The sequence below is a fragment of the Stereum hirsutum genome, assembly GCF_000264905.1.
Source record: "Stereum hirsutum FP-91666 SS1 unplaced genomic scaffold STEHIscaffold_5, whole genome shotgun sequence".
NCBI classification, from domain to species: domain Eukaryota; kingdom Fungi; phylum Basidiomycota; class Agaricomycetes; order Russulales; family Stereaceae; genus Stereum; species Stereum hirsutum.
The window spans coordinates 2342247-2369816 of NW_006763135.1; the positions used below are offsets into that span (position 1 = coordinate 2342247).

The 27570-nt window shown below is 50.8% G+C and overlaps 11 protein-coding genes across 11 annotated transcripts; 6 read left to right on the top strand and 5 right to left on the bottom strand.

The window, feature by feature from the left end:
• Positions 1 to 160: 160 nt before the first annotated feature.
• STEHIDRAFT_95756 (mitochondrial distribution and morphology protein 10) lies at positions 161 to 1758 on the top strand. The gene is made up of 5 exons (XM_007303027.1): positions 161 to 277; positions 330 to 599; positions 656 to 1084; positions 1140 to 1546; positions 1611 to 1758. The coding sequence occupies exons 1-5, from the start codon at positions 181 to 183 to the stop codon at positions 1740 to 1742; spliced, it is 1335 nt and encodes a 444-aa protein (XP_007303089.1). The 5' UTR covers positions 161 to 180; the 3' UTR covers positions 1743 to 1758.
• A 574-nt stretch (positions 1759 to 2332) lies between these two features.
• STEHIDRAFT_155864 (diphthamide synthesis protein) lies at positions 2333 to 4161 on the top strand (the record flags this gene model as incomplete). The annotated part of the gene is made up of 5 exons (XM_007303028.1): positions 2333 to 2628; positions 2685 to 2806; positions 2860 to 3409; positions 3470 to 3758; positions 3826 to 4161. The coding sequence occupies 5 exons, from the start codon at positions 2333 to 2335 to the stop codon at positions 4159 to 4161; spliced, it is 1593 nt and encodes a 530-aa protein (XP_007303090.1).
• Positions 4162 to 4324: 163 nt separating this feature from the next.
• Positions 4325 to 7840, bottom strand: STEHIDRAFT_130428 (uncharacterized protein; the record flags this gene model as incomplete). The annotated part of the gene is made up of 19 exons (XM_007303029.1): positions 4325 to 4443; positions 4512 to 4871; positions 4939 to 5036; positions 5104 to 5210; positions 5263 to 5310; positions 5362 to 5558; positions 5626 to 5722; positions 5783 to 5828; positions 5881 to 5902; positions 5967 to 6041; positions 6103 to 6129; positions 6201 to 6237; positions 6295 to 6447; positions 6516 to 6788; positions 6843 to 7182; positions 7243 to 7305; positions 7367 to 7395; positions 7463 to 7475; positions 7632 to 7840. The coding sequence occupies 19 exons, from the start codon at positions 7838 to 7840 to the stop codon at positions 4325 to 4327; spliced, it is 2313 nt and encodes a 770-aa protein (XP_007303091.1).
• Positions 7841 to 8123: 283 nt separating this feature from the next.
• STEHIDRAFT_167787 (uncharacterized protein) lies at positions 8124 to 9367 on the bottom strand (the record flags this gene model as incomplete). The annotated part of the gene is made up of 3 exons (XM_007303118.1): positions 8124 to 8259; positions 8315 to 8718; positions 8774 to 9367. The coding sequence occupies 3 exons, from the start codon at positions 9365 to 9367 to the stop codon at positions 8151 to 8153; spliced, it is 1107 nt and encodes a 368-aa protein (XP_007303180.1). The 3' UTR covers positions 8124 to 8150.
• A 196-nt stretch (positions 9368 to 9563) lies between these two features.
• On the top strand, positions 9564 to 10388 carry STEHIDRAFT_155867 (uncharacterized protein; the record flags this gene model as incomplete). The annotated part of the gene is made up of 1 exon (XM_007303030.1): positions 9564 to 10388. One exon carries the CDS (start codon positions 9564 to 9566, stop codon positions 10386 to 10388), a length of 825 nt encoding a protein of 274 aa, XP_007303092.1.
• Positions 10389 to 11591: 1203 nt separating this feature from the next.
• STEHIDRAFT_120670 (uncharacterized protein) lies at positions 11592 to 12572 on the top strand. Its single transcript, XM_007303031.1, has 3 exons — positions 11592 to 11846; positions 11905 to 12090; positions 12146 to 12572. The coding sequence occupies exons 1-3, from the start codon at positions 11640 to 11642 to the stop codon at positions 12347 to 12349; spliced, it is 597 nt and encodes a 198-aa protein (XP_007303093.1). The 5' UTR covers positions 11592 to 11639; the 3' UTR covers positions 12350 to 12572.
• Positions 12573 to 15806: 3234 nt separating this feature from the next.
• STEHIDRAFT_55517 (general substrate transporter) lies at positions 15807 to 18225 on the top strand (the record flags this gene model as incomplete). The annotated part of the gene is made up of 13 exons (XM_007302339.1): positions 15807 to 15985; positions 16045 to 16171; positions 16225 to 16407; positions 16465 to 16568; positions 16632 to 16635; positions 16697 to 16828; positions 16886 to 17117; positions 17181 to 17206; positions 17264 to 17551; positions 17616 to 17668; positions 17747 to 17835; positions 17897 to 17974; positions 18053 to 18225. 13 exons carry the CDS (start codon positions 15807 to 15809, stop codon positions 18223 to 18225), a joined length of 1668 nt encoding a protein of 555 aa, XP_007302401.1.
• Positions 18226 to 19183: 958 nt separating this feature from the next.
• On the bottom strand, positions 19184 to 20971 carry STEHIDRAFT_95770 (uncharacterized protein; the record flags this gene model as incomplete). The annotated part of the gene is made up of 11 exons (XM_007303032.1): positions 20794 to 20971; positions 20616 to 20713; positions 20499 to 20552; positions 20368 to 20430; positions 20178 to 20307; positions 19980 to 20111; positions 19848 to 19916; positions 19673 to 19789; positions 19541 to 19619; positions 19417 to 19487; positions 19184 to 19354 (listed from the first exon to the last, which is right to left on the bottom strand). Exons 1-11 carry the CDS (start codon positions 20932 to 20934, stop codon positions 19184 to 19186), a joined length of 1125 nt encoding a protein of 374 aa, XP_007303094.1. The 5' UTR covers positions 20935 to 20971.
• Positions 20972 to 21187: 216 nt separating this feature from the next.
• Positions 21188 to 23346, bottom strand: STEHIDRAFT_95773 (uncharacterized protein). The gene is made up of 4 exons (XM_007303033.1): positions 23077 to 23346; positions 22717 to 23001; positions 22062 to 22548; positions 21188 to 21995 (listed from the first exon to the last, which is right to left on the bottom strand). The coding sequence occupies exons 1-4, from the start codon at positions 23225 to 23227 to the stop codon at positions 21440 to 21442; spliced, it is 1479 nt and encodes a 492-aa protein (XP_007303095.1). The 5' UTR covers positions 23228 to 23346; the 3' UTR covers positions 21188 to 21439.
• A 155-nt stretch (positions 23347 to 23501) lies between these two features.
• STEHIDRAFT_120674 (uncharacterized protein) lies at positions 23502 to 25659 on the bottom strand. The gene is made up of 4 exons (XM_007303034.1): positions 25325 to 25659; positions 25185 to 25264; positions 25089 to 25120; positions 23502 to 25040 (listed from the first exon to the last, which is right to left on the bottom strand). The coding sequence occupies exons 1-4, from the start codon at positions 25402 to 25404 to the stop codon at positions 23814 to 23816; spliced, it is 1419 nt and encodes a 472-aa protein (XP_007303096.1). The 5' UTR covers positions 25405 to 25659; the 3' UTR covers positions 23502 to 23813.
• A 231-nt stretch (positions 25660 to 25890) lies between these two features.
• Positions 25891 to 27444, top strand: STEHIDRAFT_167793 (EF-hand). The gene is made up of 6 exons (XM_007303035.1): positions 25891 to 26010; positions 26079 to 26103; positions 26159 to 26376; positions 26490 to 26623; positions 26722 to 26823; positions 26982 to 27444. The coding sequence occupies exons 1-6, from the start codon at positions 25947 to 25949 to the stop codon at positions 27009 to 27011; spliced, it is 573 nt and encodes a 190-aa protein (XP_007303097.1). The 5' UTR covers positions 25891 to 25946; the 3' UTR covers positions 27012 to 27444.
• Positions 27445 to 27570: the final 126 nt, after the last annotated feature.

Genomic DNA, 27570 nt, shown 5'->3' on the forward strand with positions numbered 1-27570 from the left:
CTAGAAGAGTGTCAGACACAGTAACACAATCAGACGAGGTGGTTGATGTGGCGCACAAAGATGGTGTCGCCACTTCTATATACTTCTCCGATACGCGTCCTTTCGGAAGCAGCCGCCGTCTTCTAGCGTCTTCTCTCCCTTCAACTGCATTCGCCGTGCAGGATATTGGCGTTTGTGCTAATGCATCCGTTCGCGACTTATGTTTTGCGAAGCTACTACAAAGCAACAGGATGGAATGAAGACAACCTCTATGCCAACATCACGCGGTCCTCCAATGGTGCGTACGCTTTCACTGTACTGCTGAGCCGGACAACTCATATATTCAACAGCCATACTTGACTTCACTGTTCCAAGGGGATTGCATTTCTCAATATCGAAATCGCCAAACCCGTTGTTCAAGACAACGTACTCCATGAATGCTTTGCCCTCGCTGAATGGCTCAGTTGGCTACATCTTTACTACCTGTGACCTCGACGTCAAGGGATCGAAGGACGTCCGTTTCAAGGACTTGATCGACCGCTTCAGAGTGTTCGACCAACCGCGGAGACCAGAGGGAAAGGAGGAGGTCTTTTTGGCAGGAGAGAGAATGGATCTTCGCGGTATGTTTCTTCACCGGTCTCACGTTGCGTGCTACTGAAACGACAGGTGACTTCAGACTACCTTCTCTATGGTCGGTTGTACATTCCTACCGGTCGTCTCGATGCATTATATTCGACAAGGATATCTGCCACCCTCCAAGGACTTGTTGCCGCTATATCAGATCCTCGCGCTGATTACAGCCATTCACGAGGCCTTCGTACTGGCGCATCCCCCAGCAACATAATGTTCAGTCTTCAGCACGACACTGGACGCTGGTGTACGGAGTATACGTATAGCGCGGAGGACAGTATGGTCGGTGTGCGCACTCTATACAATTTTGGGAGATTAGGTGCTCCATTGGACTCCCTTGATGAAGGAGAAAAGACCGGAGACTCTTCAAAGATGAAGAGAATAGACGAAGAGGAGGCCATGGAAGGGGGACTCAAGGGCCGAATATCTGCAGGGGCGGAAGTCTACTTCAGTGCTAAGGAAAAGAGTGCCGGAGGTAGGTTCTCCTTCGTCACTTCATATAGTCTTCGTTGACGCCAACTTTTTAACAGTGAGCACCGGCATTCGCTTTACCACACTTCCGGACGCGACACCACCGTCATTCTTGCTAACACCAGAATCCTCTTCATCTGCGTCTTCTCTGCACCACGTTCCTCAAACGCCCTTTGTACAACCTCCAACAACAATCACTGCATTATTCAACCCAATGATGGGACATATATCTGGCGCATATGCCGCTCGGGTGTCCCGCGACCTTTCTCTCTGCTCACGATTTGACTTCAATGTCTACAGTTACGAGAGCGAGTGGACCGTCGGCACGGAGTGGTGGCTCCGGAGGTCGAAGCACAGAACAGCACTTTCTGGCGACAACGATCATGTTGATGTAGCTATTCCTGAGGCTCCGTGGCCAGTCGACGAGGTAACAGGTGTGGTTAAGGCCCGAGCCTCAACATCGAACGTGGGTTTTGCCCTATGACTTTATTTCCTTTTAAATTGCATCTTGATAATTGTTTTTATTATAGGATGTCGCTCTTATGTGGGAGGGTCGGCTGCAGAACATCCTCATCAGCCTCGGTGTTGTATCTAACCTCTCCAGTGGATCGAAGCCGATAAAGTCGCTAGGCCTTGAGGTTTCCTACTTCAGCTCAGGATAGTCTCTTTTCACTGCACTGGAATACCACGAAACTTCACATACTGGCAGTACCATGGCGTTCATCTTTCGAACTGTAACATAATCTCGGCCTATTTGGATTGGAGTGTAGACATCGATCCTTTGTGGCGTTAGACGGCGATGGATCTATAGTACTTTCCCGTTGGCCTGAATTTTGGCATTTAACGTGGGACATGGCGATACCATCTCTCCGATGCACCCGTAAACTTTCAAGCTCCTTGTTAAGCCCATTTCGCACATCAAAAATCAACCGTGACCACATACGATTCGTCGTTGCCGCAACCATTAGACATTAGTACTTATGAGTGTGAACCGATGTAGGGATAAATAATTCGAACGTGAACATAGCGGTAGAGGCATAAGCTAGATCGAGAAAGCAAAAGTAAATACAGCAGGAAAACACGATGGGGCCTACAGCGAAAGGTATTCCTCCATGAGCAAAATGCAATATTTGATCGACATTTTAATCTGACCCTCGCCAGTGAGATTAGATTAGATTTCGTGTCTGAGTGGCACCAGCCTTTCAGCAGTGATCTGCAGCGGTTCTGTACTTATTCTCTTCCATCCTTCACCATGACTGAAGCCGAAGTCAAGGAAAAGAAGAACAAGCCCAAAAAGCGCTTCGTTGGCTCCAAAAGCTCGAAGCCGTCGAAGGCCGGTGTACATCCCGTCATTGCCAACCAAATTCCCCAGGAAATTATCACCGATCCTCTTCTCAACGCGGCCATAAAGCAGCTTCCGTCCAATTACTCGTTCGAGATACACAAAACCATCCACCATGTACGCAAAAACAATGCGACCATGGTTGCTCTCCAAATGCCGGAAGGGTTGCAGATGTTTGCATGCACGATCGCTGATATCATCGAACGGTTCGTCCGTTTTCACTGCGGGCCACAAATACTAAAACGCTCAATTCTTGTCAAAGCTTCACAGATGCGCTCACTGTGATCATGGGAGATGTTACATATGGCGCATGTTGTATCGATGACTATACCGCCGTCGCTCTGGGATGCGATATGCTCGTCCACTATGGTCACAGCTGTCTAGGTCAGCGAAGCTCAAAGACTTGCCATTCTTCCATCCTCTTGACACTTAGACAGTCCCCATGGACCAAACTACCATAAAGACACTATATGTGTTCGTCGAGATTGCCATCGATTCCACCCATCTTGCGCGGTCTATACGTCTCAACTTCCCATCAGATCGCCGCCGCTTTCACGAGACTTTACTCGACTCCGAAGACTCAGACAGTCGCATACCGGCTGGTCGACAACTTGGTCAAGCACGGCACCTTCGAATAGAGGGATCAGATAGCTCTTCGACCGTCCCGTCTGGTTCATCCTCTTCGCACAATGTAGCCTCGTCTCCAGAGCCCACTCGCCTCGCTCTTGTTTCGACCATCCAGTTTGTCGCGGCCCTGCAGCAACTGAAGGAGGATCTGACTTCGGAGTCTCCGGAGGACTTCTCTCATGTGTTGCCTAAGGGCTTGATTGAGGATGGCACCGTTGATAGTGAAGCCAAAGCCGGCACACATCAAGTCAGGCCCTGGACCGGAAAGTATGACGCTACAATACCACGATCGAAACCCCTGTCCCCGGGCGAGATACTTGGTTGTACGGCCCCTAGGTTGGGAGATTCTGACGCGCTCATGTATGTCCTCATACAGTGTCTCTCTAAATGCTGATACCGACGCCTCAATTCTTCACATAGATATCTGGGCGACGGTCGGTTTCACTTAGAATCTATCATGATCATGAATCCAACAGTGCCCGCTTTTCGGTACGATCCTTACTCCAAGAAGCTCACCCGAGAATACTACTCGCACCAAGAGATGAAATCTATCCGGGATGACGCTGTGCAGATCGCTAGGAAGAGCATCGATTCGCTGGCTCATCATAAGTCGTCAGCGTCAGTATCGTCTACCTTGGAGCCAGAAGATCCCATGTGGGGAGTCATCCTTGGTACTCTGGGTCGACAAGGTAGCTTCAAGCAGCTACAGGTCCGTCCATGCCCTTAGATCGTTTGAAAGTCAATCGCTAAACTGCTAACCCCATTTCTTGTTCTAGGCGATCACCGCCCAGCTCACTCAATCCCGCACACCCATCCCTTACATCCCAATCCTCCTCTCCGAACTCTCACCTGCCAAACTCGCACTCTTCAACCCACACATTTCCACCTTCGTACAGACCTCCTGTCCTCGTCTCTCCATCGATTGGGGCTACGCTTTCGAACGCCCTCTACTCAGTCCCTACGAAACGGCTGTCGCGGTGGGCAAAGCCATTGGTTGGATGGATTCTCAGAATGATGGAGAGAATGCAGGGAAGAGCGATGGTGTGTATCCTATGGATTTCTACGCCGCTGGGACGCCATGGGCTGTTTCGCGCACGACAGCATCGTTCTAGTCTATTTTACACATGGACGATCGCTGGAAGATGTACTAGTGCTGGTGTAAGTTGCGAAGAAATAGGAGATGTATGTCCACAGATACTATGGCATCGTCCATTATCATGATCCACAAGGATAAAAAGTATGAAATATCGAGCTGAAAGAAAAGGAAGGGCAGAATCAATGGCGATTAGGCTTGCAACCGGGCGGCAGAGCCGGCCCTGGAGACGCAGTGAAACAGTTATCAAAGAATCTTTCCAGATGTTGAGGTTCCATGGGCCCGCTGACCGAAGCTATGCCTGCCATTGATGAGAATTTTCATTAGATCTTTCAAGCAGCTTTAGTCCAGCAGCGAAACAACTTTTACCTGGAAAATGCCCTGCAAACACCCCGGGCCTCATTATCACCCAGAGATTATCGGCGGCCAACTCCCTGCCTAGCAAGTCCGCAACATTAGGCTGCGGTTGTGCTAACACCCTCGTCGCCCTATCGCTATTCTGCGTCAACGATAGGTCTGGCTCCTCACGCATTGTAGAACATATTCCCGCCGCTTTCAATGCGAGCTGCGTCCGATTTTGCATGACACTCGTATATCGCAGGGCACATTGGGCAACGACGTTATATGGGGCGAGTTCTTGAAGAAGACGGCAAGCAAAAGCAATCCATTCTGAGAGTTCCTCATTTTCGTGATTTTGAGGGTCGGACAGGATGGCGACGGTAAATACGACTGTGTAGAAAAAGAGGGATGTGCGATTGTGAGTAAAATGATGCTTCAAGGTGGGAGATGTAATTACTAGCGGCGTGCACGGCAGACCCAGAGATGGCCCACCAGCGCTGCTGCGTGCGAGGAATCTGTGTTCGAAAGACGTAGGCCATGGATAAAAGGCGTTTACTATGAGAGCACCCAAAAGGACATGTTAGCGACGAAAGGTTCCGTGCTGAAGCGTTTTTTGACCTACCATAACATCAAGCATACTGTCCTTGCGTGTCGATGAAATGCATTCAATTTGATACCCATCTCGTCTCCGCCAGCGCTCTCTTCTGGCCGGATGAAGAGGAATGGTCGCTAGACACAACAGTTAGAGTCATACATGTAGTAGGCGTAGTATTTTCACTACCAGTAATGTCAGTCGAGAGAAGTAAATCTCGATGCTCAGGATTTGATGCTGTGATATTCGTCAGAGTTGTCGTGGGATTAGTAGAAGAAACGTATGTACCTGAAACGAAAGGTAAGGCCGGGCGGCTGCGACTTGTGACGACTGGTATTTTAGAGAGTTCGGAATGTCCCAATCGAAACCACGAAGCTTGTCTTCGTAGTCCATCACGGTGCGATACGTAGGAAGATGGGCTCCGAAACACTCGTCACACATGCGCCCGACCAGCTGGGAGAAGCGCGAGTGAAAGTGAAGATACACTGTCAAAGGAACAACGCATCAATACCAAGTAAACATGGACCGTGATTGAGAAGGGGCAAAACTGACTGGAGTCAGTCGGCTCTTCTATAGGCTTTGCGTTTAGCGGCGATATGTCGAGAATCTGAGACTGATCAAGATTCATAGGAAGCTCCGCATCGCAATGCTGAATTTGACATACGTATGGTTAGAAAAACAGCAATACATAACAAAAACAAGCCCTTACTAGCTCGGAGATGATGTATGGGCACCCAAACTGAAAGGCTTGGAATCTGTCAAGACAAGGTCAAAAAACTCGAGACTCAAGTAAGAAAGTAGGCATACCTATCTGCGATGAACAAGCACCCTACCACCAAGAAACACCACTTGAATATCAGTGCAAGAAAATGTACCAAGAGTGTAATACTCACACCAAACACGTCTCCTCAACTCGGCGTCTCGTGGTCGCATGTGCCAGACATTCAACCCGTCTCGATGCATACCCACTACGATTGAACTTTTTGTATCAATACCTGCACATGATATAAAAAATGAAGGTCGACGGACAGGTTTGCGCCATCCTAATACCAAGGCCTGCATATCAAGGATTCAGTCTTAACCAGTTTGTACTATCTTGCGCTGATTCGGTACATGGTGGAGCTCACATAGTATATAGTAGCTCTCGCCTACTTTGCCTTCGTTCTGTACCAGGTCATCGGTGAATGACATCTTGTCTCACCAGAGAAAAGAAACACGAACCCATTGATAGATTGCATATAATAGAACCATCTGTATGCGCTCTATCGAGGACACCGGCGGATCTGGAGCTGTGAGCATAACCGATCGCACAAAGACGAGTAGTTTTTGTTCGAGAACATGTCGACCTGGTTCATATTCCGCGAATATCTCCTTCTGAAGAGTAGCAAAACATAAGAATATTTCTGGAGAAGGCTTGAGCATCAAGGTCTAATGTCACCTACATCATCATCACTTTCCGGAAGGAACTGTAGCGCTAAAGCACAGACTATCGCCACACAAGACGAATACTCGATACTCGGTGGTATAGGTGCACCAGCCTGAAACGTGCGATAGCAAAGTTCGAATGATGGTCTGTTGATGACAGGCCAGATCCAGTGGACCGAACTGTGGTCGAAATAGTGGGATATAAGGAAGGACATAATCTTCTCACTGGGGAAGTTGTTGCGCAAATCAAAAAGGGACGCAGAACCAGTCGTAGGCAACATACGACGTGCCTGCAGAAAGGATAGGTGAGACGACGGCAGTCTAGAACTAGGGTAGATGCCTACACTTGCAAATAGATCACAATCTGGTGAGTCGAACGAATGGGAATGTAACGGTGTAGCGTCCGATATCTGTGAAAGTTGGCCAAGCGCCGTCGCTGCAACTCCTACAGCTTCCTCTGTCATTTCGCAGCTTTCTGCGGAGAGGTCTGTGACCACACCAGATGCGTAGCGCGCTTGTACAGAGTGTAAAAGCGAGTTTAGTCCAGCTACCGCGGTAGGATCTAGGCTGTTTAGTGTGTGTGAGATGATGCTTTCTAGTTCAAGTACACGTTCATTGACTTCGCCAGGTGGAAGGGCAAATGGACTAGGAGTTTCCGTTGGTTGTAGCTTGACAGGGCTTTCTCTGAGATTTCCGTTAGCGACAAACTCTTTACGGAAGTATATTGAGATGATGAATGCTCACGAGTTTCTCGCATTCTTCTTGGGTTCTTGATATGTGCAGGATTTGGCAGCGCCTCGGCTGACGCTAAAGAATATCGTCCATGGACCTTGCGATAGACATTGAAAAGGAGTGACGTAGGACCTACCATCTTGAACAAGGTTGACCACGGTCACACTATCATCTCTCTAATATGAGTGGCAGCGAACCAGACGGATCTGGGAGCCTCGGCTTAGTAGCGCACCTGTTGTTTCCTCCTATGACAAGCTAACAGCATCCACCAGGAGTCAATCTATACAGTCAGATGGCGAAAATGAAGGCCGCACGCACGTTCGCAACTCCTACGAATTCGAGCAACAGATACAATTAAATTCTGCTAAGACCACAGTTACTGAACGATATGGGCGACTCACAAGACCGTTCTGTTACGCTTCCTCTTTGACCGATTCGATTCCGAACCAGTTTCGGCGATAGGGGTTTCGTGGGGAGAAGATGTGACCGTTGAGCTGCTCGCCTCGTTGGCAATGCCCTCTGTTATCACCGACGTCGGTGTTACATTCTCAGTGCTAATGCATGAGCTCGAGCTGGACCCAAGTGCTAATGGAAATTCGGGGGACTCCATAAGACGTGCAAAGTTCAAGAAAGCCGCCGCCGACGTTGACGTTGTGGAGAGCTTTACTACAACGCACAGTCTCTGTAATCACTGCAGCGACGGCGCTGCGACTCAGAAAGGATGGTTCCAAAAAGACGGCTCGGCACAACCCGGTTCCGATGTTATCGGGACACTTGTGCCACTGTGGCCCTCCATGCTTCTCAGTGATCCTTCAAACCAACTTCAAACCACTCTTGACTTGCCAACAATAATGGATTATCACTGAGATACCCGGAGTCGTACATTAATGCGGGGAAAAAAGTGTCGATGACATGGTATATCAAAACTTCCAGACCTGCCCCGGTTTAAATCCCAGCTCAGCCAATACACCACCCACCGCGCCCTGCGAGTAATTACGACCGTACGGGCCAGCGATCGCTGTAATCATTCTGTTGAGCGTATAATTAGCCATAGAATCCAATAGAGTAACGTTAATAAACGTACGGTTCTGGTCCACACACAAGAACTACAACATTCTTCTGTTGGAAGTTGTTTTCCTTGACAGGATAGCCCCAAAGGAATCGCTTCCACCACGGACCAGCGGACGAGTCGGACGATTGTCCAAGAAAGCGTTCGATGCCACTCTTGTTGATCTGAGTGACTTGAAGATCGTATGCCGGTGCTATCTGCCCCTCCATCGAATCGACGAAGAGGCCGATCCGAAGACGTTCTGGATGTTCTTTGGCTACGTCAAGGAGAGGTTGTAGCAGTTCCGGTGGTGGAAGTTCTGCAGGGATTTTCGAGGAGTGCAACAGTGTAAACCGCGTATGGGATGGTTTGGCAGAGTCCCGGAGGAGCTCGTAGTGCAACAATTGATAGAAGGGCGAGAAGCCGGTTCCGCCTGATATCTTCCGGTTCTTGAGCGTTGGAGCAAAAGTACTTGAAACAGGAGACGATACGCACCATAACCACCTCATCAAATGTTTCACGGAGGTGGCGGAAAGTAGTCAACGGGCCTCGAATTTCGACAGTGTCGCCGACGCGTTTAGAATGCAGCCACTTTCCTACTTCACCTCTAGGATACTTCTTAATCCAAAATCTCATGTTCCCATTCTCATCAATGCCCTCGAGTGGAGTATAAGGGCGTTCCACTTGGATATCGTCATCTTTGATGAAGATCGACCAAATGGGGTTGAGCAAGGTAGCATCCGACGACCGAGGAAGCGATGTGCGGGGGATGTTCAAGACGATAATTTTTGCATTTGGACCAGCAGACTCGGTGGCGGTGAGGGTGACTGGCGTAAAATGTGATGCAGAGATGGGAGTGCCGCTAGATGTAGGTGCCGAGCGAGATTTTGAAGGCCAGAGAAAGTACGCAGCAACGACGCCGGTAACAGCAGTGAGCGTCAACACAGTTGGTGCTCGAGAAGTCTGCTGCGATGTGGCCTTCTCTGAAGTAGGAGTAGAAAGGCGGCGTAGCCGAGGGACGTGGGAGGCTCGTGCATACAGATTCGTAGTACGTGACCTTCCACAACGAAGCAGGCGTGAGCTATACATATTCCATAGAGTCCGAGGCGTTGAGTGCCAAATCGGGTCGCACTGGAAGCCTTTGCACAACAGAACCAAATAAACGAAAGCGGTGGCGTTCGACGAAGTCCGTGTTGGTTTGCTTCTCAGTACTCTCAACAGCCTCTACTCCAACAGCATCTTGCTATACCCAGACATCCTATTACTATTCATCGCCACTACAGCAATGGTCTACATCCATCCTATCTTTCTCGCCAGCCCTTTCACTCTTTTCGGCACGAGGAAACCCGACAATTTCTACGCCGACGTTCCTTCAACTAGCGCGACAGCCACCTCCTTCCTTGACATACTCACTCCAGACGCACCCGCCAGCTTTATGAATCATCTACTTCATGACGCCCATCTAGAATCTTCTGCTCTTTCTGCTCTTCAGCTTCGCTCAGAAGTCGAGACCGTCAGCCTTCTCAGTCGAGCTCATGTATCCTTCTCTCACGTCCCGACCTCCGCGTCTCTTGCTGGACTTGGTATCTCCTTCGAGAGCATGTCCTCTCCTCATCTGGCCTCACTCGATTCTTCTACTCGCTCTCCCGAAGCTCTCGGTTCCTCGTTCCTTTCACTGGATGGTTCGTCTCCGCTCTTTCCCTCGCCTATGGGACATCCCATGCTCGGCGGTCAGCTCTGGACTCCTGATGCCAGGCCTCCGCTATCAATTCTGTCCCAAGAACTATTGGGCAACCCAATCACGCAGAAGGCTGACATGGATCTTTCGACTTCATATACTTCTCCAGCGTCTTTCATGTCCCTCGACTTTGCGAGCTCCGTGATTGGTCTATTCCCAGATTTTACTGCGTACGATACCGCCGCACTCGCCGCGGAAACCGCTATCCTTGTGCTTCCGCCCCACTTGTCCTCGATCACCCCACGGGATCAGATCCACATCTATAGTTCAGCACATTCTCAACACAGCGATATTTCGCGTTCGAACGGGCCCGAGCATTCCATGCTCGACATCATCGATGCCTTCCCGCGAGTTGACAGCCTCGAACCTTGAAGAACTGAGGTCCGACGCTTCTTGCTCCTTTCAAGCCCCTACGTCAACCATAATCGCTTGGGTTGGTAGCTGGGATATATTTGGGATATGTGGAGGAATGCAAGGAATCGACGTATTTGTGTAAGATCACGACGGTGAGACATGTGTCAGTCTAAACGAATTTTAATTATGGTACTCATCAAGGACTTTGCCTTCGCTCCATAGAATAACTCTTACTATCGTGGGCCTGTTAGTAGGAGATCATGTGCAAGGAGAATGTCGCAGAGGGGCACTTTAGGGCAGCGACATGAGATTTATGGTTCTGGGACGACCATAGCCTATTCTGAGGTAGGTAGCTCATGATCCTGGCCTGAATGACCCGTGCTCATCCTCACAGCACAGCGTTTGGTGCTCGTTGAGCCACTAGGCTCATGGGCGACTGCGAATGTCACCCCAGTACACAACTGATCCTCCGGGACGTGATGGGTACATGTTGATCTGTCTGCAGACCACAGGTGGTATGTGCATGTTCTTCTTCTGCTTGGAGCACATCTGATATCCTTGCGTGTAGGTTGGGCATCCGAGCGTTTATAAATTGATTTATTGATATTAAGACATAAGCTTCAGTCTTCAATGAAATGTGGGTGTTACCTATGATAGATTTGAGTGAGACGTCCGCAAACTTCGCTCGAGTGGTCGAAGTTAGGACGAGTAGAGAGGAGCCATAGTGGTACCGGGAGTATGGCGGGCGTCAGCCGATGACGTTGAATCGTACCTCGTGGCACCACGTCGTTGCCTTGGTCTTCTCCCCCGTTTTACCTTCAAACGCAACCCTATTTGCACCTCCGTTGCGAACTTGAGCAGGTCACTCGTGAAAGCACTCTTGAGTCTTGACGAACGATGCATGTCAGCTGACCGTGAACTGGGTCCTGCATTCAATAGGCGCGGATTATTTGCTTCTGGTTGTACTTCAAGCTAGTCTACAATAAATATCTTGCAGGGGACCGAGTGGAACGCTCGTGGCGAGAGTGGCTGGACGCATGGACATGTTCTTGACCCTGCTGCGAGACGTCGAGGGCAGTCTTCCGATGGACTCCACGAGCAAGACCCTCATCTCGCCTACAGGCGATGAACGAATAACCCGGCGCTTCTCGATTACTTCCGCTTAGCGAGGGTATATAACTCAGTTGCTTTGCTTCCGATCTGAGCATCCGTCGCCCACACTCCCTTCTTTAACACTTCGCGACTCGTCTCTCAACCACACTTCTCACGATGTTCACTGTCCTCGCACCTGTCTTCCTCGCCGCCTCCGTGTTGGCTTCACCCGCACTCATAACGCGCCAGACGCCTGCTGGCTGTCAGAGCTTCCCCACCGACGGTGCTTGGAATGTAGACAACTTCACCCTCTCTGCCTTGCTCGAGGACGACACCCAGAAGCCTCTTGCTCTCAGCGGCAATGATACCACTTTCACGCTTGCCGTGCGTTGGTTCTCCTGCTTGTTCAAAGAAATTGTGCTGATCTTCTTCTATCTTGAAGACGACCGAGAGCATCTCAAGCCCCCAGGGTACCAACTTCACCATGGTCTCATCCGCCGTGACCGCTCCTGTTATGAGCAACAACGACGTCGCGAAAGCCGCAAACACAGTCACGGACGGCGGATTCTTGACGTTCGCTACGTCACAGGACGACTCGGCGTCTGCTGTTGATTCATACTGCGAACTCGTGCGTTCATCTCATTCGTCCACGGGGCCTTAACACTAAGTTAAATCTCTATTAGTATAACACCGACCCCAATGGAAGCATCTACCCCTATCCCCTCCTCGCTGTCAACGGTTACGCAGACGGTTTCTCCCTCTGCGATTCTACCAACGACAGCCAGGTCAACGTCGTCTTCAACGCGTCTCAGGATGCCTCCAGCACCGGTTACGACTACAGCACGTGTGTTCCGGTCCACCTCCTCATGGTCCAGGACGAACAGTAGATCGCGGGATTACGCCATGATTTTCAGTTTTGCTTTCGATTGGCTCGCTTGCTTCATACGGTCGCGTTCCAGACATTTTCTGCAGAACTTTCGAACTTTCAAACCTTAGGACCCATTGCTTTCAGTGTCCGTCCGTCATACCATCTTCCACTCTTTTGCGATCTGTCGTACGATACTACTTCTCTTTATTCATTCTGGACTTCCGTGTTGTTGAATGTACCAAGACTGCTCGAATTAGGAGCGTACGCGGGAAGTGTGTATCACACTCAATCTCCTCGGTTGTACGCTCTATCCATGGCAATGGAAACACGGTTACCGACTGAATCGATCAGGCGTCACCGTGGCCTTACGAGTCCTCAACCGAGTGTTGGCGTTCAATTTCGACAACTTACAGCGGTTTGCAGAATCGTAGTCGCACCCAGATTTCTCGCGGAGAAGCCTGTGCTCCACTCGGAGCTGTCTCCGGCAATTCCGACGGGCCACTCTACACGGGGCCACAGTGCTCGTCCTCGAGCCAGCCTCGATGCTGCCACTTAAATATTGGGTTTTAGGACTGTGAGTGTGTCAACAACACACTAGAATCACTTGTACGATTTTTGAGACGGAGATATCTCGAAACATTGCTTTACAGTGGAGGGTGGCCCACCGCCAGAGGACGGTGGTCGTGGCGCTCACAACCTGTTATGGGAGTCGGTTGCGTCAGAAGAAGCCGCAAGCCCCATCGCAGAAAAAAGCGACTGCGACTACGATTCTGCAAATTGCTCTAAACGTACCGATGCTAGCATTTACATAAGAGAATCGAAGGGCGAGAGTTCAGAGTTGATGTGCAACCATCAAGAGTGATATTGGGATCATTTTACGACCACACAGACGTTGGACGTTCAAGGGTTTTAGTAAGTAGCAGTCCTAGTGATAATGCGCAGAACAAGAAGAGTGGCGCAACTTGAAGCTTCGACGCCAATCAGCCTTGACTCGGACTCTGTGCAAACTTTCGCTCTCTCTATATTTCCCTCCATATAATGCGCTTCACAATTAGCGATATTCCCTCCCGTGCGCCATACACGCAGCTATAACGACTGCACATGATACCATACCCATACGAATCCCGGAGGGTTAAATTTCCGGAGAGATTTCTTGGCGTCGAAGCTGAGACACGCGGCTGCGAGGAGGAAGAGGAAGGGGTCGGGAGCGAGTTTGCGAGACTTAAGGCGTTTGTCGTCAACGGCGATGATGACTAGTAGGGGAGTGATCGATACCGACGTGGACCAGCAGCTGTAGGTAAACGACCTTGCACCGGATGTGGAGACGGCGTCGGAGTGGGGGACGGGAAATGTGGCGAGGTTTGGCAAGGGTAAGAATGCTAGGGTTGAGCTGAGGCCATGCTAGCATGTTGAGTAGCCACAGTGACAAGGTCGGGTCAGGCTTGGGGGCGGACGTTCCAGAGTAAGTATATGGCTATCGGGGAAATCTGGTTGACAACCTGGAAGGGTAGGAACGGAGCGCTCAGCGCCCGCTGCCTCGAGCTTTCGCGCCTCGTTCATTTCCTCCATGACCTCAAGACTAGGCATCTCGAAGCCGCAGCGATGGTCTCCTCTATCATGATGGTCGCCTGTAGGTCGTTGTGCAGGACTTTCCGTTAACTGATGAGAAAAGAGCATGCCGTTCAGACGGTCTGAGCAGGAGAAATGGTGCCCACAGACGAGTCTAGGAGCAACGGTGGCCCCAAAGAGGAGGAGGAGAAAACTGACGGGGAGATGAGGGCGTTGTAGCATCAGAGTTGAGGAAACCGGGTGGCATAGAAGAGCCCTTAGAGTCCTCATGCTATGCGCATTACAGGCGTCCGCATAATAGAGGTTTGAAGCCTCCAAGGCTGAACTTCACCATTCATCTCGTGCGACTTGATGAGAAGTTCTCAGTGTGTGATGGTTGTCGACGCAGCGCGTTCACCGTCGGTTGAGTCGAAAACGAAGGTAGAGTCCTGCTCGATGTCTTGAGGGGTTTTCTCAAGGGGTTCCACTGCACCCATTGAATCGGTGAGAGTACAGTCCATACCGAAGACGGCCGCATCAGCGCTAAACGAGGTAGAAAGCATGACGTGGCAGGAGGGTGTGCCATGAACAAGGCTTCGCGGCCGAGGGTACAATATGGTCACAGGCAATGGAGGTTGAAAATTAGTGACTCGCCATGAGGCGCACTTCTTGCGATACGACTCGGGGAGTACTTCCAAGCCCAGCCAACCCTCTCTGTAACAAATGTAACAAGAGGCTCTCAAGTCTCAGGTCTAGGTAAATTTGAATCGTACGTCGACGGGATACATGAGTGTCGAGCGTCGAAGTATTTCTGCAGAGGTAGTGCGAATATATAGAGCAAGGAGTCCTGAGTGGAATGTCCAAGATGCTTCGCAAAGCGAGGAAATACTGTAACTTACTTGGGCTGACGGGCAAGTCAGAGCCTGAGGCTCGTCCGCGCATGATAACCTTATTCGACCATTTTGTCCACGATGGCGGGCACGGCCGTTTTACAGGCTAGTGATTAACTGAGCAGTCCAAGGAAAGAAGAGAAGGAATCATATGTCTCAGCAGGGAGGTTTGGAAAGCTCGTCATGCGCGCCTTCGGAGTCTCGTCTTCCGCAAAACAGGCGCAGCGGAAGGATGACTTGCAATTGCTGCCAGGTTAGCCGACGAATGAAGATCAAGCGACCTGCTCGGAATGATGTCAACGAGACAAGAAGCGAGTGCCGCAAGTGCCGCAGTAGTCCAAGCGCAAAGCAACTTAGAGCAGTTCAGCGACGGTTGAGTGGCGAAGAAACTTAAAGTGAACTTGGGGAAACGGCCGCGGCCACGTTCGGTTGAAAATGACGTCACATAAGACACGACTTCGCAAGTTGTTCCTTGTCACCAGTCGGTCCCTCTGCTTGTAGTGGACGAGGATCTCCCAGGATGAAACACGGATTTATCTCAAGGCACGAGGGATTCTTCGGGCTTTTGCTATGGACAGATTGTGGGGCCGGACTTTGGAAGTACCCCGCATGAGCATCCGGACTGCTTCTTCCTCACACCCCACGGGGAACACACCACAAAGCCCTCGTGTCATGGGACCACACGTTTGTTTTTTCAGCCCATAGCGCAATATTGAAACATATAAAAGATATGGGAGTCTCTCTGTACGCTCTACGCGTGACTTCTTAGCGCTTCTTACAGTCCTCTTGACTTCAGTTCGACTCCAGTGGATTTTCAGGCAACCGATACACAAGGTATGGTTTGACGGTACCGCGTCTCTGATATGTCTCATGACCCGACACTACATGATCATTCCTTTGGTAGGCAATCGAGAGAGGCGAGCCGTTCCGCTCTCACCGTAGCGCGCATCTATAATACGTTCGTAGCAGATTCTTATGCTTCGTGAGCCCCACTCATCATCACAGCTCCCTAGACCTTCTAGTTTAACGTTCCACGACATGGCCAACATTAACGAGAAGAAACTACAGTCCGAGAACAAGCATGTTGAAAACGTCGAGGCTGAGGCGCTGTCGCCCGATTTTGAGCAGGAGATTATCTCTTATGCCCCTCGCCTGCGAGGAAGATCCTTGACGATGATGCTGGCCTTCGTGGCTGGTACAGGTTTTACTCTGTTCGGGTGCGTATCATGACCTCCCTACCGCTACTAACCACAAGCGACTGAACCATCTTGTATAGGTACGATCAGGGTGTCATGAGCGCCCTTCTGACCGCCCCACAATGGGAAAAGGTCTTTCCCCAGACTGTCACATCGGACGAACACCCAAACCATGCTACTCTTCAGAGCTTCATTGTAGCTATCTACGTGCGGCTGTTTCGATATTTTCAGGAAATCGAACGGCACTTACCCCCTCACAGGAGATAGGCTGTCTCATTGGCGCTCTCTCAAACCTTTGGGTTGGAGACAAATTGGGCAGACGGAAGACTATCTTTGTCGGCGGAGTCATCATGATTATCGGTGCCATATTGCAGGCTTCATCGTTCAGTTATGCTCAGATGGTAGTGGCACGAATTGTCACGGGCTTTGGGAATGGTCTTAACGTAGGTCACCTACTTGTCTCACCCTCAGCCTTCGATGCTCACATTATCAGCATCCAGACCTCAACTGTACCCGCATATCACGCTGAATGTAGTGCCGCGGAACACCGAGGCGCCTACATTATGATAGAGGGAAGCTTGATCACTTTCGGTATCATGGTTTCGTGAGTACTCGTTCATCTCGCACCTCAAGTAAATTTGACGCTGACATCTTCTCTTAACTTTAGATATGTAAGCTCGTGTCTTTCTTGTTGGAGCCGCTTTATGTTAATTCCTGAACTCAATCCGGAAGTGGATAGACTTTGCGCTGTTCTGGGCCGGTAACTCGTCTGCACAATGGAGGGTCCCCATTGCACTCCAAATCTTCTTCGCCCTCGTTCTTATCTTCGGCGTCACCCTTTTACCAGAGTCGCCGCGATGGCTGGTCAGTTTTCATCTCGCATACTTTCGTTTCCTTCTTGCTGATGGGCTTTCCATATAGGTCAAGCATGGACGTGACGCAGAAGCACTCGCCGTGATCTCAGCTTTAGACGACAAACCTCATGATGATGCAGAGGTCCGGCGTGTGTACCACGGTATTCGCGAAGCTATCATGATTGAAGGTGACGACAGTGGAAAGACGAGTATGAGCGAGCTTTTCCACAATGGACCGAGCCAGAACTTCCGTCGCGCAGCGCTCGGAGTCATCGTACAGTGCTTCCAGCAAATTACCGGTAGATAGTTCTCCAGCTCTTTTTCTCTCTCTCTGAACACGTCTAATCGCCTGTGTGATGTAGGTATCAATCTAATTACTTACTACGCTGTAAGATCCGATTTCCTTGTGTCGCCACTTCCATCACTGATCTAGAGCCCCGCACAGACACTCCTCTTCGAACGTCTCGGTCTGGACGACGTCAAGTCTCGTATCATCGCAGCATGTAATGGTACCGAGTATTTCATGGCTAGCATTATCGCCATTTTCCTCATCGACCGCGTGGGCCGTCGCCCACTCATGCTATGGGCTGCCCTCGGGCAATGCCTCACCATGGTCCTGCTGGCCATCCTCGGGGCTGTCGACAATTCGGCGACACAGATTGTGTCTGCTGTGCTTCTGTTCGTCTTCAATTCATTCTTTGCGGTTGGATGGTTGGGAATGACTTGGCTATACGTGAGTCTCACCACTGTGGCTCAGCGCCGACTCGACGCTGACCCCCGACTTCTTATGTCAACAGCCTGCTGAAATCGTTGGCCTCCGTATTCGTGCACCAGCTAACAGTCTAAGCACGTAGGTCTCCATGTCATTTCATGCTCGTTATTTCCTTGCCTCATCATCCCCTCGTATTCCATGTCATCCCGGGGAAAGCGCCATGAATTGGACTGCCAATTTTTTGGTGGTCATGATCACCGGCCCATCCTTTCAAAATATCGGTTTCTACACCTATGTCGGCGAGTGTTACGATCTCACTCTTAATTTCCCTTGCAAGGAACTGACACCTCACCCCTTTCCCCACAGTTTTTGCCGTGCTGAACGCCTTTATCATCCCCATTGTGTACCTTTTTTTCCCAGAAACTGCTGGGCGTTCATTAGAAGGTAAAACTCCTCTGTGCTGCGTTGAATCTGACCTTTCGCGCCAGTCCTACGGCTGACCAGTACAATCCCTCCTACTAGATATGGACCTTATTTTCGCTATTGCATATCGTGAGGGCGTTTCTCCGGTAGGAGTATCGCTCCGCAAAGACCTCCCTATTGCTGGAACACCAGAGGCCGATGAGATTCTGGGTATCAAGCGCACCACGCCACAGAACGAGAAGGAGCCCACCGCTACGCCACAATCGGATTGAGACAAAGGGGGCGTAACATTATCATGAATTTTCTTATGACAGCGATGTGTGTGTGTGTTAGATATATCTTGTACAATTAGATCGTATGCTCTCTTATCTGAACATGTTTTGTTTTGAGTTGACCGGTCATCTTTGGAGGGTTGCGCCACAGCGCCACTCTCCTGGCCCGGCATCTGCCGGCCTTTGTCGATTCACCGTTCTCACCAAGCACTCGGCCGCGGGGAAGTGTCTGCCACGGAACCAACTTGGAACCAACACAGAACTGATACCGGGACCACTTTGAACACTCGCTCTCGCCACCTCTGCAACATGGCGAATGTACGTCTCCGACCGGACCGGCGCGTTGTGTTCAAGGTATGTGTTCGAACGTGACAAAGGGCAGTGCAGTTTCAGTAATTGTTCACCGTTAACACAAGGTAAGGCTGGTTCTGAATAAGTATATAGTGTCTAGTACTTACCGTAATCTCTCCACCAATACATTGAATTATCCTTCCAACACTACATTACTGATCATGTCATTGCCCCTATCTTATCACCTTGCACTCAGATTTTTGGACTTTACCCACCAATATGGTTTATTTCCTTGTTTTTTGAGGCATGGGCGGCTCGACGCTGCTCATCTACATACGTATGGTACACTGTGTTCTACAACTCGTCTACAACACGATTGTGGGGCTCCGTTACTCAGCCCAAAAGATCACCTCCTTCGACAGAGCAAGCCCAAATACATGGATGACCGAAAGTAAAGCCTGTCGCATCGACACCTGACGCCACAGTGATGACTAAATGGGCCTTGTTCAGCACGATGGAGAAAAATACGAGAGAAAAATATGAGTGAGCACAAAGGTACACACTTTCGTCACAGGAGTTACTGATATCTGTGCGCCTTGAAGGGATAACGAAGCAAGGACATTGCTCAGGTCTTCTAATGGAGGGATTGGTGGGCTGAAGATGTCTATTATACTGTATGCATCAGTAACTGCATCACAAAAAAAACACGAGAAAGCCTCTTGCCGGCTGAAGGATCTGCGGGCTCATTGGTAGAGTGCTCTGGATGAGCAAATGAGACGTATCTGGTTTTCTCCAGAAGGGGCTTGCAGGTTTCTATAGGGTGCCAAGTATATTCTTCCTGTGGATAAAGAATAAAACGAGGCTTCAGTTGCTTTCAGGAAACGGTGGTAATGTACGTACTGGATCTGCGAGGTAGGATGGTGCGTATTCGCCCTTGTATCGCATCTTCTGGCAGCTCTGGATGTAGAAGCCTACCTTGTCGTCAATACACACAGCCAAGCGCTCCGGAAAAGGTAGTGCTGACCCATATAGAGATATCCCATATGTTTCGCACCAGCTTCACGAATCTCCCGCGCCAACGATGCCTCCCTAAGAGCACTGATCTTGCCACCAATGTTAGCATGGCCGCTGGTACCTGAAAGATGAAAAGCCTTACTTTCCCGAGAGAGAACTTCTCGAAACGTTTCTCCCACATGAAGTACACGCTAGAGACGCAATTCGGAAGGATATCGATGACACCCATCGCAATCAACTCGCCATCTAGACGATAAAGCTGCAAGGCAGAGGCCGCTGAGAAACTATGGATCCAAGGACAGGAAAGATTTACAAACTTGGTGATGCGCGCCGTAGTGTGTTGGTAAGTGACTTGGTGGTGGTGACGAGTACGGAATCTCTTCCCTCTAAATCAAAGTGTTATAGCTCAGTGAAATCTCCGTTGAGATCGAAGTGAGGGGGCGACATACAACGAGTGGCGTGTCCACGAGAAATCTCCGAAACCCAGAGGGTTTTGTCTCATCCTTCTTGTGGATATGCTTTTCGTATGACTGGAACAGCGCGAACTTTTCCTCGGTAAAGCTTGAGGGTTCAATCGTTACCTGCGTAGTAGCAACCCTTTTGTTACTTAAACGTGATCAAAAAAAGAGATTCAAGACGGCCAATACCTCGAATTTATGAGCTGGGTCGATCCCATCAGTGATGAATGAGGTCTCCGAAGCATGTACGAGTGAGACGAAGGACGCCGGCGGAGATTTGTTCGGTGGTTTATTAGGCGTCTTAGTCGACGAGTTACCACTAAATAACTCAAAACATCAGCTGCTTGGTGAAGGGCCCTGTTTGATGCATGAGGCCTACACTGAGGTACCCACAGCATCCGTGCCATTATCGTCCTCGCCATAGATGATGTGTTTGTTCCATCTGAACAAACCCGCCAGACGTCAGTTCAAGTCGCCACAGCGAGCAAACAGTGCCACTGCATCACCTACCGATTCAAGAGCTTCCTCTGACTTTTCGAAGGCTTGAACTCAAGAGCATCCAGCCTGAGAATCAAATATAAGGCTGTTAATTTTCTATGCGATGAAAATGCTGCTTGATTTGCCTACCGGATAGTATATTGAGGACAGCAACTCCTCTTCAGATCAGGTTTATAGCAATATTCCCCGGACCTCCTCCAGCCCCGATCGATCATCTTCTGGTACACCTACAGGGCCGCAAATGAAGACACCATCATAAGGGTCATGCGTAATGATCACTTGAGATTTCTCCAAACGAAGGACCTACGTCGCAGGACAACTGAATCGGTGTCAAAGCAGCGGTGTGGTAGCTCGTCTCTTCTTCGCTTCTCTCACCTTGAGGACTGCAATATCCACAGGTGGACTGATATGGTCCATGAGGATATACAATAGACAGTATACTGGACATGTTAATAGTGTTCGCGGTCGAGCTCGTTAGTGGCTGGTGAGACAGATCTGGTGGCGTGAGGGCAAACCGGCGGCAAGATGAACTTGACGATGCCTCAACAAAAGCCGGCCGTTTCCGGTATTCGCTGTCCAGGGTGACACGAATTTGTGGCGCGAATTGAAGGAGTGACACTGATGTGGCGTCTGTTCCGAAGCTGAATGAAAGAAATATCCAGAAGGTATACGAGACGGTACAACATACATATTATCATGGGGATTACTAGTTATACACGTGAGTGCGATAGGTAGGTCAAAGCAAGTGTATATCCAAGACACAACGAGTGATCCAGACGGAGAAACATGTAGACGATACCATGGCCATTGAAAAAAAACGATCCTCGATAAAGAGTGAAGGAGGCATGTAGGAAAGGAAGAGAAAAATGCAAGCAGAGTAAATACCCATGGCTGTACCATCAGATAGACAAAATAGAAACAACGGAAGAAAGAGACACGAATGCGACGACAAGCTAACCCCACCCATCCCACCTCCCGAACCGTCTAAACTCTTGTAACACACAATCTCGACTCTCCTTCTTCTCCTTCTCGCCCTCTCTCCCCTTGCCCTTGTCGGCCCTTGTCGTGAACGACGACCCACTAGTCGATCTCGGTCTTGGGGTGTGCATAGACCTGATACTAGGTGGTGAGAGGGGTCTCGAAGCAGACGAGGGTGATGACGATAGACTGGCTCCAGAAGGTGTCGAGGACGAAGACGCAGTAGATGCGTTTGGAAGCGACAAACGATACCATCCGCCCGTGTATGTCAGTGCGATGAGCTGATGCTCTACAGCTCCGGAACCAGACGCCACACCACCGTCCGGTGTGGTGTGATGCACTATCCATCCAACGGCGCATTTCTCCTCCTCTGTGTCTGTTTCAGACGGTTGTCTCGGCGATGTCTGTTGCGATAGTGAGATGTGCGCCGACTGCGTTGGTATCCGAAACTGTGCGTAAGACCATTCAGAGTCGAAGTATCTCGGGAGAGGGAGGTACGATGTTAATGAGGAAAGGGTAGATTGTCGATTCCTGCACGGTCAATGAAAGCATTTTGAGGGACAGACGGTCAATATAAGATGATCAAATGTAACTTACGAAGTCCCAGGCCCGACATTAGAGAGAGCGAAGACATGTATCGTCCCCTTGTCACTCCACACACAGATCTGCGTTTCATCCGGTCTGAACGCAACCCCATAGATCTCCGCCTGATCCGACCCTCTCCTAAACTCCCTCAGCTGCTTCCCCGTCGCCGTATCCCATATTCTCACCAACGTCCCCCTCAACGACGTCGTGGCCAATAACCTGCCAGAAGGCGGAACGGAGAGCGTCGTAAGCGCAGTATTATGGGCCACAATGATAGAGTGCGGGAGTTTGGTTGGTACATGTTGTGATGGCGGTTTAGTCTTGGCCTTGGCCTTGGATCCGGAAGGGCGGGAGTAAGAGGAAGGGGATGTATCCGGAGGGGGCCCGACGGGTTCTGGTGGACGGCACGGGGGTAGATGAATGAGTTGTACGTGGCCCGTTTGGCGACCTGGGACTGCGAGGAGGGTGGCGTAGGCCCCGGTTGCGATGGCGAGCAGACCTTGGTGAACGAGACGGGGTAGTGCGTCAGTCGTCTGTGGAACAAGTATACCACAGGGATGAAGTCGTCAATGAGGAAGACGACTACCGCTGTGTCTATATGACCATCACTCCGTCCATCGAGAGGCTAGGAACGCTGGAATGGGAAACAAAGAGAACCTCGACTCACCTTTGGGATTATCGCAAGTGTCCCATTCCCCATACCTAGTTACCACCTCTCCTACTTCAAACGCAACTACCCGTCTCCGTAGAGCAACAGCAAGCCAACCTCTCCGACACGCAACCCCACGGACCTTCTCCCTGAACTCCAGTTCAGCCACCTCCTGTCCTGAAGGCTCATCCCACAGAATGACCTTATTTGGCGGATATCGTGGACTTCGCCCGCCACCCAAAAGAAATAAGAGAGATGATGAATGGAGAGGTACGGCCGCTGCGAGCGTTCCGCCTGTTACTTCTATTGAAAGTGTGCGACCAAGTATCAGACATTCCGCGTCCTTGTGTGAATGTGTATAATATGAGCTGCATTTACCTCGTTTGCGAATCAGTTCTAGAGGACATGATCTATACACTGCGAATCCCGCAGGCGTCGTAGTCGTGAACACATTGCAATCGGCATCAAACTGGACGTTAAAGAGCTGGACAGGGTTCGTTGCGGTGATGGAGTGACGGGCTAGGTTCATTGGGCCTGCGAGCCTTCCGTTGCAGATAGTGGAAGCAGAGAGTCAACCAGGCGACTCTACTAGTAGTAAGCAGCAACGGATAGTAGGTAATAAGTAGAGGAAGCTCGTGGTAATCGTGGTGGTGGCCCAGAGGCAGCAAGTAAGGCAGCGTCGCGTGAGGCGCGAGATTGGCGCGAGTGGCCTGAATGAGTTGATTGACTTCATTGTGGCGCCGAGTCACACCATCACCCTTCGTCAACCGCGTCACATCTTAAATCACACGGATATCACAAAGGGCGACAGGAAAAGGATTGTTAGTTTCAGAGGCAGGTGAGCAGAAAAGGAGTGAGAATGCATATTGTGGAGGATATCAAGCATGATGTGTGTAAGTACGAGCGTACAACAACAGGGGGTGTACATCGGCTACTTTACAAAGTTTATATGGAGCACAGGGGAGAGAACGTAGTATCCCGGATATTGGGATACGAAGACCGAAGCATTGACTACCGAACAATTGAAGAAAGCGAAGAAAGCGTGTGCGGATGAGATCTCCGTTGATGGAGCGAGTTGTTTGTGATTCCCCTAAAGCCCCTATCCCACGACTCCATCAGCGTGCACGGCCATACCCAACCGCATCCACCTGTCCTCTAGTCGGAGTATTGAATGCGTTCATGGGCATCGTCGCAAACTGCGAGTGCGTCGGCGCTGCCTGCGACCTGGGTGTAGCAGCACTAGCGGCGCTGACGTTCCAAGTCTTGGGGGGCCTCAGATCGACGCCCGCGAGCTGCTGCCTCGCGAGCTTGAACTCCTGCTCCTCCATCTTATTCTGGGCGACCAACGCCGCCTTCACTTCTGCCTGACGTTGGATCTCCGCCTCCGACTCGTCGGAGAGATAGTCAGTGAAGCCACCATCGGAGGTGACGGTGCCTTCGCTGCTACTGTGTCCGCTCTCGGACATCGAGTCGCTCTTCCCACTGCTCCCGCTTCCGCCACCGGTCGATCCCCCAGACACACTCAAAGCCGCAAAATCCTTCTTGATATCAATACTGGATCGTTTAGGTTGCGGGCGCGTACCGCTGATAGTATCTCTACGTTCGGTGGTGCGGGTAACGGTAACAGTGGCGACGGCGGCAGGTGGGCTGTTAGTGCGGTTGGAAGAGGCAGCGTCGTTCGTCGATGCCCTACGACGTAATGAAGGTGAACTATCGAGCGAAGAACGAGTAGAAGTCGCTTTTGACACCGAGGGTCTGCGATCTGAGCCGCGATGGGGAGGAGTGGTATCTAGCTCAACATGTCGACGTAACGGAGACGGTGTACCCGGGGAATCGCCACCACGCTTCTCGGCATGGTCGAGGCTGGACTGCCTTCTAGCGTGGGTCATTTCAACGGTAACCTGGGTCGGAGAGCCGTCCTTGGCGGAAGATGTACGTGTCGAGGTTGAAAGAGAAACATTGGATTCCTTCGGACTGCCGCCTGATCGGGACTTGATAGGTATGGACAACGGCTGAGTCGTCTTCGATGGTGTCACTGTGGCGCGGGTGGGCACGATGCCAGCACTCGATTTACGATCCATGGGTGGTAGGGCTGGGGTTTTTGTGGAGAGGGATGCGTGGGTAGAAGAGGGGCTGTGCCTCAACGAGGGCGGCTGGTTGATGTTGTCAAGAACGGTCTTGATCTCGGGTGGGACGGCGATATGGTGGACGACAGAAACGGCAGGCCAATCAGCGGGAGGGATCAATCGAACTTCTGAGGTGGTGTTAGGAGGACGACAGCAGCCTGGCCAGCCCGGGTTTTGATAACCGGACAGCTTGGGTGGCGGGTCCATGCGAGCGAACTACAATCGATGAGCAACTTGTCGAGGCCTCAGAGGAATAGAGGTTACCTTGCAGTATCCGCACCCGTTGAACGTTTGAACTACGCGAGACGCATAGGGGAAGAGGTGAATAGAAGTGTGATAGGTAGGAGCTAGTGGCGGTACCTTCGGCATTCTTGAGATATACGATGTCGCCTTTCGGATGGAGCGCGACATTATGGCAGATATCCTGCTTATGCGGGCACCTGGAAGACAGATTGGATGAGATTGGGGGCATGAGTGCCGGCTGTGCAAGTTTGACTCGCCTTGCATCCCTGGGCTTGAACACCTTGCACATGGGGCAGACACCCGTGGCGTGGTCGATGGAACCGGCAGCGTAACACATAGTGCAGAGTGGTGCTAGGTGTGGGGGGCGACAGTGGGTGTAAGAAGGGAAGATAGAACTAGGGCCGGGCCAAGGGAGGGGATATAAAGGCGTTTGTCACAAGCTGGAGAGAATGAGCGCGGAGAAGGCATTCGTATAGATCCGACATGTGGTTCCTTGGACTGATCGGTTCGTTCGGTTCAGGCGGTCTGGGGCTGCGTGCGATAGCGCGAGTTAGCTCGTCTTGCACAGCGATCTTTGCTCGACGTCGACGATGACGGGCTCTGGAGGGGATGCGGGACTGGTTGGTAGCTCGAGGCAACTGTTGGGAGTAGCGAAGGCATGTGTTGCGGTTTCGAGAGCCATGCAGCCTTGCCTTGAGGCCGGCCGCATCCCCTTGCAATAATTTTTGGGCCACAGTTCGTTCGCCGGGCCTCGGCCCGCCCCCGCTTGGCACCGTCAGAGGCGGTGCTCTCCGTGGGCCATCCATCCAGCTCTGCTCCAGCTCGACATTGACCTCCTCTTCGTCCTCTCCTCTTCCGTCTCTACTTTGCTATCATATCATGGGTAAATCACAGAGCAAGCTTTCTCCGGAACAGCTCGCCGACCTCCAGAAGAACACATACTGTGCGTATCTCTATTTACTTTCGTCGATATCCCTCAGCCCACAATATCTTTGTCTCCCGCTCGCTCAGTCGACAAGCGAGAACTACAGCAATGGTCCGTGAGCTGTCATCTCTTTCAGCCCAGCTCACCAACACCTCACTTTCTCCAGGTACAAGGGCTTCCTGAAGGACTGTCCCTCTGGTCAGCTCGACAAGACAGAGTTCAGTCGGATATATAAGCAATTCTTCCCATTCGGCGACCCGGCAGAGTTCGCAGACTATGTCTTCGATGTCTTCGATGAGAACAAGAATGGCACCATTGACTTTAAGGAGTTCATCTGTGCCCTCTCGGTCACATCAAGAGGCCGGCTAGACGAGAAGCTCAAATGTGCGTACGCCCTCCGTCCATTCATTCTCTCTGGACCTTCCTTTCGATCATTGACGTCGAGACCTCGTATAACGTCTGACTCTGGTTCCATGTATGGGTCTTGCGTCGCGCAGGGGCGTTCCAGCTGTACGACATCGACAAAGACGGAACAATAACCTATCAGGAGATGCTCCAGATCGTACAGTCAATATACAAGATGACCGGTCAAATGGTCAAACTTCCCGCGGACGAGGATACTCCAGAAAAGGCACGCATCCAACCCAGATCACAGAAATCATAACGCCTCCCCTTGTACTCCGTCAGCCTGCCCCCATATGTTCTAAACGTCCTCGTCTGTTCGTTTAGCGCGTAGACAAGATCTTCAAGAATATGGACAGGGACAAGGACGCCAGGCTGACGTATGATGAGTTCGTCGAGGGCAGCAAGCAGGACCCGACGATTGTTCAGGTACGAGTTTGTCTTACCTCCAATCATGTCTCAACAAATGCCCTATTCGGCTGCGCGTGTGCTGTGTCCACGCAGCGCCACAACTATCGTCATCCTTGGCCTTGGCCTCGCGCCACTCACTACCGGCTCATCTCCTGTCTTCATTTTCACTCTTCTAGGCGCTATCGCTCTATGACGGTCTCGTATAGTCTTCCACCGCATCGCCTTCGATCTGGATGAACTGCTTCCAAGCCTCTCCTGTTCAGCCACCGAAGGCTATATCCAACCACCCCAACTGCCACAGTCATCCTTCTTCTAGATCTTCGTCGATAACTCGATGATACTCGATTATAACCGGTATCAATCCCTTCATCATTTCCCGCTTTGAACGGTTCTCTCCCATGCGTATCCTTCTTGAATCTCGAGCTCGGAAAACGGACGAGTGTTTTGCTGTGTGTGTGGTGTCTTGTTGAAAGAAGAATAAATAAAGGATTTTGTTTTGTAGTTAAACCCGCGTCACCGTCTTTGTTGTTCTTGTAGCTGTACGATCGATCTCCCATGCTTTGTCTCCCTCCTTTCGTCTTCTGACTTTTTTTTACCTTTTGAGCGCCGCAGTGATCAGTGTTCAAGTTTTCTTCCCGCCACCTCTCGTTACCGTTCTCTCTGTCGAGCTTTTCTTACAATGGAATCTGGAACATTCCTCTTCTCTCCCGTCCCGCTGTGCCTTTAGAGTTCGAAGGACCACACACGCTCACTCCGATTGCTATC

Bases quoted from the DNA above. Each gene is read 5' to 3' on its own strand.
- STEHIDRAFT_167793 (XM_007303035.1), top strand. From the start codon at position 25,947: ATGGGTAAATCACAGAGCAAGCTTTCTCCGGAACAGCTCGCCGACCTC. The intron at 26,104-26,158 runs GTCCGTGAGCTG...CACTTTCTCCAG, and splicing joins AAGCGAGAACTACAGCAATG to GTACAAGGGCTTCCTGAAGG. The intron at 26,824-26,981 runs GTACGAGTTTGT...TCACTCTTCTAG, and splicing joins AGGACCCGACGATTGTTCAG to GCGCTATCGCTCTATGACGG.
- STEHIDRAFT_120674 (XM_007303034.1), bottom strand. From the start codon at position 25,404: ATGTGTTACGCTGCCGGTTCCATCGACCACGCCACGGGTGTCTGCCCC. The intron at 25,265-25,324 runs GCGAGTCAAACT...TCTGTCTTCCAG, and splicing joins TTCAAGCCCAGGGATGCAAG to GTGCCCGCATAAGCAGGATA. The intron at 25,121-25,184 runs GTACCGCCACTA...CGTCTCGCGTAG, and splicing joins ATATCTCAAGAATGCCGAAG to TTCAAACGTTCAACGGGTGC.
- STEHIDRAFT_95773 (XM_007303033.1), bottom strand. From the start codon at position 23,227: ATGAACCTAGCCCGTCACTCCATCACCGCAACGAACCCTGTCCAGCTC. The intron at 23,002-23,076 runs GTAAATGCAGCT...CACTTTCAATAG, and splicing joins AGAACTGATTCGCAAACGAG to AAGTAACAGGCGGAACGCTC. The intron at 22,549-22,716 runs GTGAGTCGAGGT...TCGTTCACCAAG, and splicing joins CACTTGCGATAATCCCAAAG to GTCTGCTCGCCATCGCAACC.
- STEHIDRAFT_120670 (XM_007303031.1), top strand. From the start codon at position 11,640: ATGTTCACTGTCCTCGCACCTGTCTTCCTCGCCGCCTCCGTGTTGGCT. The intron at 11,847-11,904 runs GTGCGTTGGTTC...TCTATCTTGAAG, and splicing joins ATACCACTTTCACGCTTGCC to ACGACCGAGAGCATCTCAAG. The intron at 12,091-12,145 runs GTGCGTTCATCT...AATCTCTATTAG, and splicing joins TTGATTCATACTGCGAACTC to TATAACACCGACCCCAATGG.
- STEHIDRAFT_95756 (XM_007303027.1), top strand. From the start codon at position 181: ATGCATCCGTTCGCGACTTATGTTTTGCGAAGCTACTACAAAGCAACA. The intron at 600-655 runs GTATGTTTCTTC...AGGTGACTTCAG, and splicing joins AGAGAGAATGGATCTTCGCG to ACTACCTTCTCTATGGTCGG. The intron at 1,085-1,139 runs GTAGGTTCTCCT...ACTTTTTAACAG, and splicing joins TAAGGAAAAGAGTGCCGGAG to TGAGCACCGGCATTCGCTTT.